The sequence below is a fragment of the Harmonia axyridis genome, chromosome 2 (genome assembly GCF_914767665.1).
Source record: "Harmonia axyridis chromosome 2, icHarAxyr1.1, whole genome shotgun sequence".
Taxonomy (NCBI): Eukaryota; Metazoa; Arthropoda; class Insecta; order Coleoptera; family Coccinellidae; genus Harmonia; species Harmonia axyridis.
In genome coordinates, this window is record NC_059502.1 from 34902290 (window position 1) to 34919323 (window position 17034).

The 17034-nt window shown below is 33.5% G+C and overlaps 1 protein-coding gene across 3 annotated transcripts; it reads right to left on the minus strand.

Moving 5' to 3' along the window:
• Positions 1 to 991: 991 nt before the first annotated feature.
• Positions 992 to 13085, minus strand: LOC123673641 (probable DNA mismatch repair protein Msh6). 3 transcript variants are annotated; one of them, XM_045608226.1, is made up of 4 exons: positions 12882 to 13085; positions 3277 to 6511; positions 2277 to 2597; positions 992 to 1764 (listed from the first exon to the last, which is right to left on the minus strand). In XM_045608226.1, exons 2-4 carry the CDS (start codon positions 6245 to 6247, stop codon positions 1754 to 1756), a joined length of 3303 nt encoding a protein of 1100 aa, XP_045464182.1. In that variant the 5' UTR covers positions 6248 to 6511; positions 12882 to 13085; the 3' UTR covers positions 992 to 1753. The 3 variants fall into 3 exon arrangements, with proteins under 3 accessions (XP_045464182.1, XP_045464180.1, XP_045464181.1); XM_045608224.1 differs by lacking the exon at positions 992 to 1764 and having other exon boundaries at positions 1897 to 2597; XM_045608225.1 differs by lacking the exon at positions 992 to 1764 and having other exon boundaries at positions 1897 to 2597; positions 12864 to 13085.
• Positions 13086 to 17034: the final 3949 nt, after the last annotated feature.

The window sequence follows — 17034 nt, forward strand, 5'->3', positions numbered from 1 at the left end:
TTTTTGCAGGTGCTAATGGTTTAAACAACATTCATCTACAGTTTAAAGTTGTTTCTGTTAAATATAAAATTCAAAAATTGATTGAAAATTGATATTTTCATTTCCCGTTTACACAATGAAAATTTTTTTCAGTTGTGTCACTTTTTATAATACTTTTATATCGTCTGGCGACCATACATTGATCTAACGAAAATTACAAGGGGAAGGACTTCAGTAAAAATCTGATTTAAATGAACTAATGGCTGTTTTAAAAATAAAATACTTTTAAGTTAAATGGATCATGAAGTAGAAGTATCAATTCTGTATAGTTAACTATTTTTGTAACATATTTCATACAAAAAGATATTAATTTCAAACAGACAAATCTCCTGAATGGATCAAGTTTCAGCTCATGAATATCTAATATATATTAAAGGATTTTAAGCCACATTGTAAAAAGTATCTATAAATTATCAGAATTGTGCGCAAAGAATAATGGTATTGTATATTCGTAATGTTTAATACATTTTTTCTATTCATGTTGCACTTTTTATCATTGTTGATTAATGAAATTTTAGCGAAGTTCCAATTTATATGAAATATACTAGAAATGATGAGAGTTTTCTCTCTATATAATTAAATCTAGACATCAGACGTGTTTTCCAATAAATATTTGAAGAATTATAAAGCACAAAATTCCACTGAATGCCATTTTTTTGTTAATCTAGGCACTGCATTTTTAAACCATCTCCAGACCAAAACTCTTGATATCAAAAACGATATAAATTCTGCCATAATAATTTTCCATTATGGTTTGGTATATAAAAATAATAAAATGGTTCATTCTGTGAAGCTACAGGGTATAAACATATCGTCACCTGAGAATTTATAATAAATATATACAGGGTGTTTCATTGGTAAATGTACATACGTTAACATGAGATAGAGCTACTCTAGACGGGTTCATAAAACCTATAAATGATATCTCTTTTCAGGAAGGAAAGACCAAGGTCTCAAATTAAGTATTGTATTTTAATAAAATGCATGTATAAATTTCATAGCCGAGATACAAAGAGTGTTTATCAATATTTTGGATCCATCCAGTACATTATATTTATATTTGGAACGTATGATTCACTTTATAAGGACCATCAATCTTTGAACTGATCAAAAAATACAGGTCTGTGTTAAAAAAATATGGGAGTACTCACTACTCACTAGCTGAGATTCAACACACTGTATGTCGTTTTATTGAGATTTTCAGATGAAGCAGAAATTTTTTAATGGGGATCAGTAGATTTTAGTGTCCCGTACGTGATTTAACTTATCGAAAATTTTTGCGAAAAATTTAGATCAATTCCACTAAATTCTCACAAAAACACTACATTGCAAATTAATTGGAAATTATTCTTGCTCCGCTGAATGTTGCGTATCTTTATATTTTCACAAATTATTCTTATAAACATTTTACATTGAAAAAGAATAACGAGAGATTGATTTGTGTTGAATCCTACATAAGTTTATTCAAGTAGACCACAACAATATCTTGTATCTATGACATAAGTTTGGACAACTGGTGCCAAAAAATGTTTTGCTGACCAATGTATTGGGGTATGTTCTTTTATTTTTTAAAAATCATTATTAAAATTCAATCGTGAATGCTCTTGACCTTACACGAAGTATGACAACCAGTTGTGTTCTATGGAAGCTTTCTTTTATATTCTTTTATCACTTCAGGCACATCATTGTTTACCCAATAGCTAACAGCTAAGGATTAAATATTCCCTGAAACCAGAAAATGTAGGTAATTTCTATAACAAGTCTAGAACACTCAGGATCAGATTGGGCGTCCAGGTCCTATATTCTACTTGACCACCGCTAGTTAGTATGTGGTACGTGAAAAAAAAATTAAAAATAATTATAATGCAAGAACTATACTTATATGTTAAATTTACATACAACAATAACAATATAGGATAAAATAGTATTGGAAATATGAGAACAATCTTCTTTGAATTGAAATGGATACAACTTTTTCCACTATCTTATCAAGAATTAAATCACAGTGTATAGGTAACATTAAAGAAGATAAAAACTTTTAAGTAATGAAAACTTTGAAAAAAATTTGAAAATTAGGCAAACTTGAGAACAATTTTTTCTACTCTACGAATACTGAATAAAGAGAAAAATATGAGTGGAATCTTAAAATTTCAGATTATTCAAATCAGAAATTAAAGTTCTCAAAATTGTTGGATCAGAAGAAGAGAAAATTTTTCTGAAAATATCACGGCCTTTACTTTGATTTTCAAGAACTTTCGCAATCTCTCTTGCCCTTGCTACTATAGAATGCTTCAAACCAGCAAGCCGAGCAGCATTGAATCCATATGATTTCGGACATCTCCCTTCAACCATTTTATAGAGGAATACTACCGATTCTTGAGTTGGATCTTCATCATTTTCCACCATACAAGCCATATGGCCTAGTTGTACATCACTCCTATCAACAAAATGATCCACAAGAGAGTGATAATGAGTTGAGAAAAGTGTTCGGCAATTGATTTGAAGCAGTTTCTTTACATAGGCAGTCGCGATAGCATTTCCATCATGAGTAGAGGTACCTATAAAATTGAACATTATCATTTAACAATAACAGGTATTTCCAGTACATTGAAATATGCATTTTATCCACATCCTGCCATAAAAATAGTTTATAGTATAATTCTAACCATTTATTCTCTCAGTTTCAAGGAACATATTACTTGATATTAAAACAAAAAATTTTGATATGTGTAGAGCAAATTCAAGTAACAAAGGACTGTATGTATTAATTGCCTTGACCATATTTATTTTTAATGTCCAACAAAGAAATAAGAATGTGGTGTCGCACTTATAGTTTATTCCATTTCTAATTATGCATTTAAATCAAAAGGTTCATTTTTATGAATAACATATTTGAAAATTGAAAATATTAGAAAATAAATAAGAGGTCCATTTTTTTTGAATCACTGGTAATGTCTGATAGAGTACAAACTGTTTGAAAATAGATGTTTTAAGATCATTCAAAATATGAACGGATTCAAAATGATTATAATTCATACTATCCCAAATAATGAGAAATTCACTGAATGTATTTTTAAAATAAGAAATTTCGATATAGGATTATTTGAATATTAAATTTCTATATAGGATTAATTAAATATAAATATTCAAGTGTTATTATTATTATTGAATCGATTAACATTACATCAGTTCCTCAACATTTCAAATCACTAAAAATGTTCTTCCAAATATTCTTACCTCTGCCAAGCTCATCTAGCAACACTAAGGAATGTGGGGAAGCATGTTGTAGAATTGAAGAGGCTTCTGATAACTCTACGAAGAATGTTGATTGTCCTCCTATGATATTGTCATGTGCACCCAGTCTGGTGAAAACACGATCCACAAGATTCAAAGTACATTCTTCTGCAGGTACATAACAACCCATTTGGGCCATCACAGCTATCACTGCGACTTGTCGCATAAGTGTTGATTTACCGCCCATATTGGGTCCAGTGATCAAGACCAAGCCAGCTTTGTTATCACAATTCATGGAAATATCGTTAGGAACAAAATTCTCTATATTTGTAATACAGGGATGTCTTGCATTTGTCATATAAACCATACTTTTATCTTTGAATGGTTCTATTTTGGGTAAACAAACTGAATAACTAGATAATGTACAGTAAGTAGCAAGAGAGCAAAGAACGTCCAAATACATTATACAATGTGTTACTTGCTCCCATTCATTATACCTTTGAGAGAATTTTTCAAAAATTCTTCTATTCAAATCCTGTACAATTTTCGCTTTTTCTGCTTCTGCTTTTAGCATAGCAGCAAGAAAACTCCTTGTTTCTTCAGTATGATACCTTTTACAAGGTTTGTTACCTTTCTTCGTTCCTTCTAATTGATATTCTCCTGTAACTTTTTTTGTGTGACTATCAGGTATCTCTAATTGAAATCTTTTCTTATCAGAACCAAAATATGAAATTTTACATCCAAAGATTTTTTCTTGTTCTTTCAAATACTTATCTAATGATTTCTGAATATCAGAAATTTTTTCCATGGCTGAATCATAATCTTCATCCACACCTGCTTTAGGTATAATAACACCTTCTTTACTTGCTACTTCTTGATCAAATGCTTCCCTAAAAAATTGTAAGCTATCAGTCAAGTCTAAGTACATTCCCTTGTCCCCAGTTTGAGTAATTTTCTTCAACAACCGAGAGTCACACCCTTCAAAAATATCAGTTAATGCTTGAGCATTTTCAAAACCTCGGAGTGTATTTAAGAGATCTTGAATTTTTCTTTTTGAATAGGTTTTGGATTCATAAAATATTGCTCGACCATCTGGATGATTTTCAGCACAATATTTATTGCCATAAATATGAATTTTTGCAATTTGTCTCTCTAAATCAGGCAATTTCTTCAAAATCTCTTGGGCAGGCTTCAAGAGGTCTGCATTCAAGGCTAGTTCCTGCACTGCAGTTTGTCTTTCTTTTATTTTACCAACATCACATAATGGCCGACAAATCCATTGATGCAATAATCTTTTACCAAATGGTGTTTCACAGTGATCAATATTTTTTTGTAAGGATCCTTGATTACCAAGTAAATTTAAATTATCCATTGTTACTGAATCTAGAACCATATAATCTCTTTGTGTCACTTTATTATTGTTTTCCAAATCTTTTGGTGTATACATTTTGAATTGTTTCATTGAAAGAACATGAATATCCAGTTCAGAATCTTTTAAGTACCACATGCAAGCTCCTAAGCATTTCAAAGTCAATACATACTCAGATTTTGGTATACATTCATCAGCCAACTCTGAAAATAGTTGGGGCCATAAAAATTGTCCAGTTTTATCTTTGAAGTAAGGACCTGTTGAAAGAGATTCCAAAGTTTTTTCTGCTGTATAAAACTGAGAATTTGGTGCTAAATTTTCTCTTCTTATATCTTTGAAGTAAGTGTTGAAAACTTCAGATACTACAGAACTCTGGCATCCTCTCTCAACCAGAATCAATTCTGGTTTATGTTCTGCACAAAGAGCTAATAATCTAGAACAATGTTTATCATCATCAAACTCTGAAAGGTGGAAAATGCCAATGGAAGTATCAACAAAGCATACTCCAAATCGGACACCATTCTGAATCTTTTTCTCTGCAATGGCATACAGATAACATGACATTGGTTGTGTAGCATCAGGCATTTGAGCGCTGTAAACTAGTGTAGCTTTAGTTGATATCTGACAAATTTCTCTCTTCACAACTTTATCATACTTGGTTGTTTTTTTTTGCAATTTACACCTTTCGGCCATCATTTCTGGTGTTTCTGTTTGTTCAACTCTTGCAACCTTAAAACCTTTTTCTATCAATATACTAGCCATTTTAGCGTAAGCACTTTCAGGAAAACCAGAATGTGCAAACTCGCCCTTCATATATGAAAACCCTAATTGTTGGACACCAACTACTGCATCCATATGATATAGTTCATAGAATTTACCCACTTTGAAAAACAGAACTGTATCCATATGAGAACTTTTTAGAATCCACCATTGCCTCATAGCAGGAGTTTGATTATTGAGAAACTCATCAGGAATAAAGAGAGTTCGATTATCATATTCAGGATGGTCAGGACGTTTTTTGTTTTTATCTTTTATTTTATCAGGTTGAAGGAATGGTAAATGGTTATGTTTCCAATTATTATGAATACTTACAATAACATCAGCTGGTGTTGAACTTTTCAAAGCTATTTGGGAATCATTAAGAGCCTCACAACTTTGTTTATTTTTGTCTACCGTTTGATTGTATTCAAAAGAATACTTCTCGAGAGAGCCCTTCAATTCGACGTTGCCATTTGTAGAAGAATTTTTTCCTTTATTGGCTTTGCCTTCATTTTCAGGCGACTCAGAATCAATATTTCCGGAACTACTTTCTGGTTCAACATCAGAACTGTCTTCAGATTTACTGTTATTTCTAGCAGTTTTTTCAATTTTTGCGGCTTTTTTACCTGCTAATTCGGCCTCATCTTCGGAATCGCTTTGAATTATAATCCTTTTTCGTTTTTTACATCTCACAATGTCTTCGTCATCACTATTGTATTCTGAAATTGGTTTTTCAATTTTTTTGACAATAGAATCATCTTTCTTTTCTACCTTTGGTGATTTAAAATAACTGAATAAAGTATTGCTTTGACCTCCAAGACTCTTTCTTTTAGGTGTTTTGGACATATTTTCCAGTAGTCCGTATTATTTTATCTATAAAGTCCCTAGACTCAGAAAGAAAGATCCGTTTCTGAATTAGAGATACCACGAATGAGCTTGAATTTTGAATATAACCATAACCGCGAGAAATTTCGCGCTTGAATTTATAACTAACCTACAGTTTATATACATGACAGATGTCAAGTGTGTACTTCATTATCTATGGTCAAGTCTAGAGATGGGCAAAATATACTTTAATGAATCCCCGATTCATGGGGTAGATTTCGCCATCTGTAAACAAATTAACTTGTAAATGGGTAAAATTTGCTGTAATAAATTAGGTAAGGTGTACCGCAGAGGAGCATGATGGATCCTCTATCTTTTATAGTTTATGTCAATGATATAAGTACAGTGTTGAAGAAGTCATTTGTTAAATTGTGTGCTGATGATACAGTTTTATGTGTGGCAGGAAGGAACTTTTTGGAGGTGACTGAATTAATTCTGAAATGAACTTAATCTATGACTGACTCTATAAAAATATATAGACTTCAAATACAACAGAATAAATCAATGAGAATAATTTAAGATGTACTAAATTAACACCTGAATGTATAATGAATTAAACTGTTTACCTGGGAAAAAATATCAAAAAGGTCAATTTAACCCTAATTTACAAGATAGAGCATGATCTTGTTCCACGATATTTGATAGATTTTTTAGAAAGAAGAGGAAATTTTTATGACCACAATAATCGGTCAGGAAATAACTTCAATATCCGCACAGTGAGAACAATTTCTTTAAAGAAATCCTTGTATGTTCGTTTGTATACAAAGGTCTCCCAGAGGAAATTAAAAATGCAACATCTTTGAGTACATTTTGTAAAATATTGTATATTCACTTAAGATGAATGTAAATAAAGTTATTATTTTTATCATGTTAATTTTCAATTAACTAGCCAATTAAATCGAGAAAAGTGAGCAAAACTATGACTTGGAGGAGGAGCTTTTGAGCGCTCTTTCACTGATGCACCAATTACGCCCTTGAACACCACATAACTTTATATAGGTAAATGTGGTCCCCCAATGGTATAATTGGCGCATGAATAAATGAGTGTTTAAGAACTTCTGACTTCAAGTCAGTGCTATCCTCTTTTTTTATATTGAAGAAGCTTGAAATTGAATTGTAATTCTTTATTTTTCGATTCTCATTCAATTTTCTATGGTTCTGATCACGTCATCCACGCAAGCAGCATTTATCTTGAATTGGTTATTTATTCTTTATACAGGGTGCGGCAGAGCCGATTGACGAGTTTTGACAGGTCATTGCTCGGGATGTGGTGGGGGCAGGTTGATGCGGAAGGGTGCTTTGTGTTCCTTAGAGTCAGTAGTTTTTAATCAGCACCATGATTTGGACCGAAGTGCATTGAGGCTTTGCTGTTCGAACGTTTTACGAAAAGAACCGTTCTGTCATCGCGACCCAGCCGGCATTTCGGCATTCCTGTCAACGTTTCAGTCCCCTCTGCGAACACAATCAAAACTTGGTCTCGTTAACTTGAGGAAACAGAAAGAACACGACGAGGGGGGGACATCGGAAAATGTGATGGCATTATGTGTCAATGTTGGAAACCTTCCTACAGCTTGAATTCGCAGAACTTGCTGAAGAATACGATCTGGGGGACATTTGGTTCCAGCAGGATGGCGCTACAGCCCACACAGCTCGAACTTCGTTAGCTGTTTTGAGACAGATGTTCCAAGGGAGACTGGTTTCACTAAGAGGGGACTTGGGTTGGTCATCGCGCTCACCAGATTTGAGCATCTGCAACTTCTTCCTTTGGGGCCACATTGAAGATAAGGCCTTCAAAGGCTTCAAACATCGTCCACACACTCTGCTAGAACTCAAGTATCGAATAACCGAAGAAGAATACCGCTCGAGATATGCCGAAAAACGGATGAAAACTTCCAAAAATCGACTACATCAGTGTGTCACTGCTGACAGCCGCGATCTTAGTGATATCGTTTACAAAACTTGAGAAAAAAGACTATATTTCCTACTGCTTCGAATGGATGAAACCGTTTTTCTCCAACTTTCAACATTTTTTTTAATAGCCCTTCGAAACTCGTCAGTCGGCTCTGTCGCACCCTGTACAGTGCATCCCATTTTGGGTGAGACAGCCAGGTTTCTCGCTTGTTATTTAAGATAGAGCCTTGCGGTTTTCACGTTCCTGTCCTACTTTTTCGTGAAACTCAAGTTGGTCTAATCAGATTCTGCATAACTGTTTCCGTTCAAAAGATACAGGGTGATTTTGGAAATTGATACTTTTCGGACCCCTCCTTTATCTCCGAAATTATTAGAAATAATGCTGAGCTGAAAACTACGTCTGAATCAGAATTCTGCGTAGAATCCAGTGGCGTACTCAATATTTTTTTTCGGGGTATGGTTTTGAAGATTCAACACAAACCTATATTTTTTTTAATGGAACACCCTATATATAATTAGTTCGTTGAATTCGTTATTTTTTTCCCTTCAAAATGATATATGACACTATGTAGGTGGGATGTTGAGAAATGTTAAAAAAACACTAAAACATCAAATAATGAAGATTTTTTTGTTAATGGGCAATGGATTTTCCATAGAAAAGAAGAATCAATAATGATAACAATAATTTATAGCGATGACAGCTAGATCAGATTGGTTTTTTCCCTCCAATGCCTACTTGATAAAACAATGCTCCCAAATGCATAGTAGCCATAATAACAACAAGGATGTTTGTGTCATCAATGACCTTCTACTTTTAAAAATCGAAAGTAATAATCCTCTTATTGAAACATAGAAAATTCATGGCCCATTTACAAAAAATCATCATTATTTGACGTTTTAGTGTTTTTTTAACATTTCTGAACATCCTACCTACATAGTATCATATATCATTTTGAAGGGAAAAAAATAACGAATTCAACGAACTAATTATATATAGGGTGTTCCATTAAAAAAAATATAGGTTTGTGTTGAATCTTCAAAACCATACCCCGAAAAAAAATATTGAGTACGCCACTGGATTCTACGCAGAATTCTGATTCAGACGTAGTTTTCAGCTCAGCATTATTTCTAATAATTTCGGAGATAAAGGATGGGTCCAAAAAGTATCAATTTCCAAAATCACCCTGTATCTTTTGAACGGAAACAGTTATGCAGAATCTGATTAGACCAACTTGAGTTTCACGAAAAAGTAGGACAGGAACGTGAAAACCGCAAAGCTCTATCTTAAATAACAAGCGAGAAACCTGGCTGTCTCACCCAAAATGGGATGCACTGTACATACACACTTGAAATCTGCACCTAATCAAGGAAATATTAGGTATTTCTGTTTCAAAATCTCAACAATTTTGTGGTCACGGAAATTATATTCTCCTTCAATTTTCTATGGTTCTTGTAGAGCAATCAACATGAAATATTTCGAAAGGTTTCAAATCAATTCTGAATCATTCTGTATTTAATTTCAAATTTTTATGTCGTTCGAATCGGCAAATTTGAATTTAACGGGAAAATACAATTTTGAACGTCCATACATACAGAACCCAGTACCCAATAGGTAATTATTTGTCTATTCAAGATTCGAATCTACCCTGAAAATTTCAAGTTTTCAGGTCTTCTTGTTCGAGAGTTACGGACAGATAGCTGGCAGGCCAATCAATACTCCTCCAGAAAAGATGTCGATCAAAAGGAGAAGTTATTCCCCAAAAATGATCGAGTTGTTCAACTCAAATCTACGGAAGAAATGTTTTGATAATGAACAAACCCTAATCAAAATTCTGAGAAATCAATGCGAATGGAATCAAATGGCACTGAAATAAACACTTATAAAGGAGATTTGAGCACTTATTTAAATGAACGATGTTTTTGCAAGCTACCCTCAGAAAAAATATGACCTGACTGAACTAATAAATTAAAATTCAACTTGTCCAATCGTGCTCATAGGTAGGTAATTATTTTTACAGAAATATCTAATATGAGGCAACAAACTTCTAATGAAAAAGTATTGATACTATATTTTTTGAATTTCAAATTAATGATTTTCATCCTTCCATATTTTATAAATATCATAAGAATTACGACGGTTCAGCGCCGTATCTAGGTACTATTGCGCCTGTGGCAATATCTTAGACAGCGCCTCCCTTTTTCGAAGATTTTTTTTCATCGAAAAGAAATGGGTGGTAATTATCCCCCCCCCCCCAATATTTGCAAAAAATAAAATTTCAGAATTCTCGCAAAGAGGGAAAACGAAAATTTTTCCATAAAAAGAACCAATAATCATTTAACTTTCCTCTGAAATCGACTCGGAGTACAAAATCGGACCCTTTTATGGTTTATGAGTTTATTATCGCTTTCAAGATGAGTACTTTTTCTGCACTACGAGCAAATCTATTTCCGAGGTTTATTATTTTCCCTTATCTATCCGCTTTGTCGGTGTCGCCCCTTATTTGCCATCTGTAATTTTTGCATTCGTAATCGGTATGCACTTACTCGTTGTTTTCGGTTTTTATTTTATTCTCGTCACAAAATTTCAATACTGTAGTTAATACAAAGTACTGAACTGAGTAATTCGCATCGAAAAAATGTCTGGGCCGTGTTGTACAATTAATTGTCATTCAAATTGTAATTTAATTGTGCAGATATCAGTTTTGAATTGATTATATCTAAACGGTGTTCCTAATGTGTACAAATCAAAATTTGAGAAAAAAGTCCTATAACATGAATCTGCAAACGCTTTGGTTTTGAGATACCGGTGTTAAAGTTTTTTTGCTCATAGCACCTTCCCTTCACAAGATATTTAACTTGAATTGGCATAGATCTTCCGATTTAATGTTTTTATCTTGTGATATGCTTATTTTGTATGCAAATCTACAGGGTGATATTTTTTCTGGAAGGGTATCTGCTTTTTTCCACCAGAACTATTTTTCGGTAAAAAACTGGTTCTATAGAAAAATGTGAAAAGAAAATCTGGTCTAGTACAACACTTTTTGGTTTGTTGTAGTTTTGTCGTATATGCTATCGATTTCGAAAAAAAAATTTAAACAGCTCTCTGGTAATCATCAAGAAAATCCAAATTATTATAAAAATCCAGTTACTAAGCTGTGATGAATAAATTAATTATAACTTATGGTACTTATCAACAAATTCTGTAGCGAAGATTAATAAAGATTCGATAAACTAATAAATATAAGCAGCACTAAAAAGTATGGCTATACAAGAAACACCCTGTATCTCGAAATCAGAGCGTTTGCGGGTTCGTGTTTATGGGACTTTTTTTTCTTAAAATTATCCAAAGAATATTTTCCTTCGTAACTCCGTTTCAGGAAAACCAAGTATAAGGTGAGAACAATCGAATTGGTAATAAAAAAAAATTTTTTGAGTAATTAAGTTCTAACTTCGTTATCAAAGCTCTTTTTCTGACATTACAGATATGAGTAAACGTTGATGTAAAAAAAAATATTTTTTCGAGAACCCTTCCTCCAAGAAAAAAGAAAGATCTCCGTCCTTGGTTTCCAGATTCCTCGGCATTGCTCGTTGCGAGGCGTACACATGAACACCGAGATGTGATCTTTCGAATCATTTTGTCTGGTGCTCCAATATTTTTTTTCTCTTGATATTTTGGGGCGCCCCTGCAGACCTTGCGCCCGTGGCAAGTGCCACCTTTGCCACGCCCTAGATACGGTACTGCGACGGTTTGATAGGAGTAGATTTTTTGAGTAAGTAGGTAGTATGGATTGATTTCAAATTTCAAAGATTAGATTCTAGAAAACGCATTCTTCGAAATTCCATTCAAATACCAACAACTTTGTCATAATCCATCAAAAATCCCAGTAGGCTTAACTTTGGGAAGTCAAATATGTAGTCAATTAAAGAAAATATTCAAACACCTGAAAATGCAATTCAATGAACTCATCAACACCTCAATTTTCCTAATAAAATAGAATATACAATCTAAACAACGTACTGAGTTCAAGTTCATTTGTTCATTGCAGAAATTATAGATACCTACAAGTTCATCGATAAGTTCACAATCAAATTCAATATATGTATACTAGATAAAATAATTATTCGACCAAATTCTTCTACATAGTCTTTTAATATTCACTATGAAACAAGACTTGTCCGGGAAAATTAAATGTTGTATGATAGTTACCTAAATCAACAAAAAAAAAAAACAGAGTGAAAAGCACTGAGGTCAGGAGCTTTAAGCCTCTTGTCGTAATGGGCCAATTGCACCAATTGCAGATCACAGGACGAACACTAAAAAGATCTTGACTTCACGTCAGTGCTTTGCAATTATTTTCATTATTTCCAAGTTCATACAATACATTTGTGACAATAATGGATATTTAATATTTATCATCAATTGTTTCATCATTCAATTACAAAAGTTCTAGTTATGTAGGTATCATGATATTTGAAAATTCAATTCGTATTTGAAAATGAATAACTGTGATATTATTATGTATACGAGTTTTTTCATTGATAGAAAAGAATGATGAAAATGAACCTCAGTCCGGAATTTGCAGTTTACATTTCACCTAAAATTCGTTCCTCACACTCCCCAGTAAATATTGAAAATAAACATTCGATTCGACTGCCTGTGACGTACCGTCGGATGCTGACTCACCACTGCTCAGTAAATTAGATCTGTAATCCTTGTGTATGTTTGTCCTGGAGAGTTCCAGAGCTTTCTGTTTCTATGCAAATTGTCCAAGCCTTCACCGAAGTCCGAGACTATGATTGGTCGGAAACTAGAACTGTTACATTGAACTGCTATACTTCGGAATCGGGACTATTTGGAACTGTATGAATTTCACTCGACGATAGTCGAGAGTCGAGTGCATATTATCTGCCGGGATCACGTAGCTTCTAGCGCAGTAGCGTTGCGATAGACGGGTCGGCAAATAAATATCTCGACCGATTCCCCATAGGAAATGTTCAAAAAAATAGTCTCATTAGTTCTTTCATGAAAACTGATCTAATGGTTGTTTTTTGAAGAGCTTGAGAACTTTAAATGATAATACAAGACAGAGATTTCATGGGATTTATTTTTTAAAGTTTCATAGTCCATTCGATCAGTCCAATTTTTCACTACTTTTTTTTAATAAATCTGGTCACACTGTACGGTAAGTTGTTGAAACCAAATGTCGTTAATGTTCAGCTGATTAATTTTTATAAACAAAAAAATCAATCAGCATCAGCATGGCTCGATAGCGCTTGTTATTCTCCGTAATCGCAGCTCCTCATAATAATAATAATAACACACTTTATTTCCGAAAGAGTGACTTGGTCATTATTGAAAATGTCAAATTCAATTAAAAAAAAAAATTTTTTAAATCTTCAATTCTATAAAATAACAAAATTTTCAAAAAAAATATTCAATTTTGTAATAACATTTCTCCAAAGGAAAGATTTTGAAATTTTTCTTGAAAACAATAATATTTTTGAGTCTTTAATCCTTTCATTGAAGTTATTGAAAATTTTAACTTTTTCAAATGGCGTGCCTATTCGATATATAAAGTTGGGCAGTACCAAAAATTGATGATTTCGGTGATAATCCCAATTTTTTTAAAATGAGTCTCTATTTGAGAATACAGCCGTCGTTAATTCTAAGATGACGGTGATGGCAAATGAGTAGTTTAAGATTTTTAAAATAAGGTTCACAGGACGCCTGCAATACATCTGAGCAATTGCTCAGAGAGTCCTTATAAAACAACAACTTCTACTTAGTTACCACTCACAAGTCTCTTCAAGACTTAGGTAAGGAATTGCATTTTGGGGCCCATTCTTCAGTGTCTGATGAAATATTCATTTTACAACTGACCATTAATGGTCAGTTATTATTAGGACTATCTTTAAATTTCTGAGTAGGAAGCATACAAAATTTAATTTTGCTTTTTCCCCAATCTGAAAGAAATAAGAACCGATTAATCAATCAATCAATCAATCAATCATCTTTATTGGTGTTAATATACAAAAGTATTTACACACGTCAGACATCTGAAATTCAACTACAAACTACACAAAAAAAAAAACATGTAAGTCTCAAAAGGAATCAATCAAACTTTAAATCAAAAAACTCATTAAAATCATAAGGAGCCTTATCTAGTAACAATGTTTTAATTTTATTTTTAAAATGGGTAGGTGGCAGCGATCTCCAACCTACAGGCAGCGTATTAAAAAACTTGAAGGCCAGAAAGTTGGGTCCATTCTGCGACCTCCTCAGTCTGTAATATTGCACACGTATATCATGCTTGGCTCTAGTGTCATGAACGTGAACATCCGCACCCAATCGTCTCTCCCCAAGGTTCGAATAAGCATATAGGAGACACTCCAGAATGAAGACGCCAGGCAGAGTGAGAATCCTCAGATTAGTGAAAGATTTCCTACAATCCTCACGATATTTAAGTTTATCTAAAATTCTGACAGCCCTACGTTGTAATCCAAACAACCTCTCAAACTCCGCACAGCATCCCCACTCTAGAATGCCATACCTAAAATGGGACTCACAAGTCACAAAGCGCATAGTAAGCTGTCTTTAGTGCATCCTGAGATAGAGACAGCGCAAGACTTCTTAAAAGGAATATATTCCTTGATATCCGAGCAGACAGGAAGCTAACATGCGCACTCCAAGTGAGCTTAGTGTCCATAAATAAGCCGAGAAACCGCACAACTCGGTCCCCATCAACAGGTCTCAATGAAAAAGTCATCAATTCGGTTTTATCATCATTCAAACTTAAACCATTCCCAGAAAACCACTTTAATAAGGCCTCAAAACGCGCATTCTCACGCAACTCAATCCCCTTACTAAAATCTTTTTCAGATATGTTAATAGTTGTATCATCAGCATAAAGAATTGTCAAACAGTGATTAAAAAAATCCGGAAAGTCATTTATAAAAATCAGAAATAGAATAGGGCCCATGATTGAGCCCTGCGGCACCCCAATAGTTATATTTTTTTCTCTGGACCACTGACCATCAACACACACCGCCTGAAGCCTATTGCTCAAGAAAGACTTAATGAGTTTGATGCTGATGCTGTCAAATTTATAAAATTCTAGTTTTTTAAGGAGAGCAGAATGAAGCACGCAGTCAAAAGCCTTTGTCAAATCAAGAAATAAAGAAAAGGAGTAAAGACCTAACTCGAAACACTCAATCGTATAATCAACAAAATGGAGAATGGCATCAATGGTACTTCTTTTTTTGCGGAATCCGTATTGTGACTCTGAAAACAGCTCATTAATTTCAAATTATTGAACAATTTGATTGCAAACAATCTTCTCGATAATTTTTGAGAAAACGGGCACAAGTGATATGGGATTATGGGATTATGCCGTCCCAGCGTACAAACCATACCAAATAGTCAATTTTGATGGATATAATGGCGATTCCTCAACGTTATTGACGAAACCATTCAACCAGAAATGAACTTCATCACTAATCACAATTCTTCGGTGAAAATGCTCATCTTCCAGTTTAGCCCAAACATATTCGACGTAAACGATCGTCATTTGGCTTTAATTCGTGCAGGAGCTGTTTTCTATAAGCACGTAAACCATGATCCTTACGTAAAATATTGCACGTAGTCGAAGGACGAAGGCCAACAAGTTGAGAACGGCGACGTATCGACATTTCGACTTCTACTTCAACAGTTCTTACTACAACAGCAATATTCTATTCGGTACGCACATTTCTCTGTCTTGTTGGCGGTTTTGAATCGAGAGGAGTCAAATTAGTGCTCCATGAACTTCGGAAACAATATACCCAATTTGCAGCCCTAACAGAAGTCTACCAAGTCCGAAGAATGAAAAAAAACAATATTGGGTAATCGAAATTTTTTACCAAGATATGAAAAGATTCAAGCGCATTTTTGAAAAATTTTGATAATAACATAAGGGAAATATTCATAAACAAAAAACAACAATTTGAAACCTTTACAAAATTCATTTTATGGGCAATTGTAGCAATTTTTTATGTAGAATTCAATGACGTTAATCGAATTTTCATTAAACTTATATTCAATGAGATGTCACTATAAACTTTTTTTGGAAATCGGACACCCCGAATATTTCTATATATTTCTATATCTATAGATTATTAAATTATACAATTCTAAAAATATGGCATACTTGATATTTCATGATGTCATGTTCGAGATATTGAATTTTCAAATTATATCTCTGGGATAAGTAGGTTTCGGTATGTGCGGCGATGAAAATGAAATATCTAATTTTCCCTAAAACACTCCAGGCTTTTATTCGAATACGTTCATCTCCACCGAACTGTTCCACTGAGTGTTAAGAAATTGCACTATAAATACATGTTTTTTTCATTCTGTATAAATAAGCTATCATCAATTTTGGAAAACTTTTCAGCAGTTTGTTTTAATACCAAAGAATTTATCTTCAATTTGGCGAAGAAACTTCCCCTTCAAAAGTTTCCAACTTGCAAAATTTAATCTCGATCGAATTCATAGTTTTGCAATTAGGTAGAGGTTAATAAAATTAAAAAGGCTATACTTACGGCACCCCATCGGATTTTACTGATTTATAAACTAACCGCGGCCCGGGATCATTACCTTTCCTGAAAATTACAAGTTCTTTCATTTGGTAGTTAACATGTTTATACGGTCAGCCGGAGATAATTAAATTTTACCCAGGATTCGTCTTCATTGAGTCTAATCCTATCGTTTGAAACCATCATCAGCTCAAAATTGAAAAATTACATCGTGACAACACGAGAGAGCGATTTTTCAGAGAACGAGTGCTCAAGAACAAAAA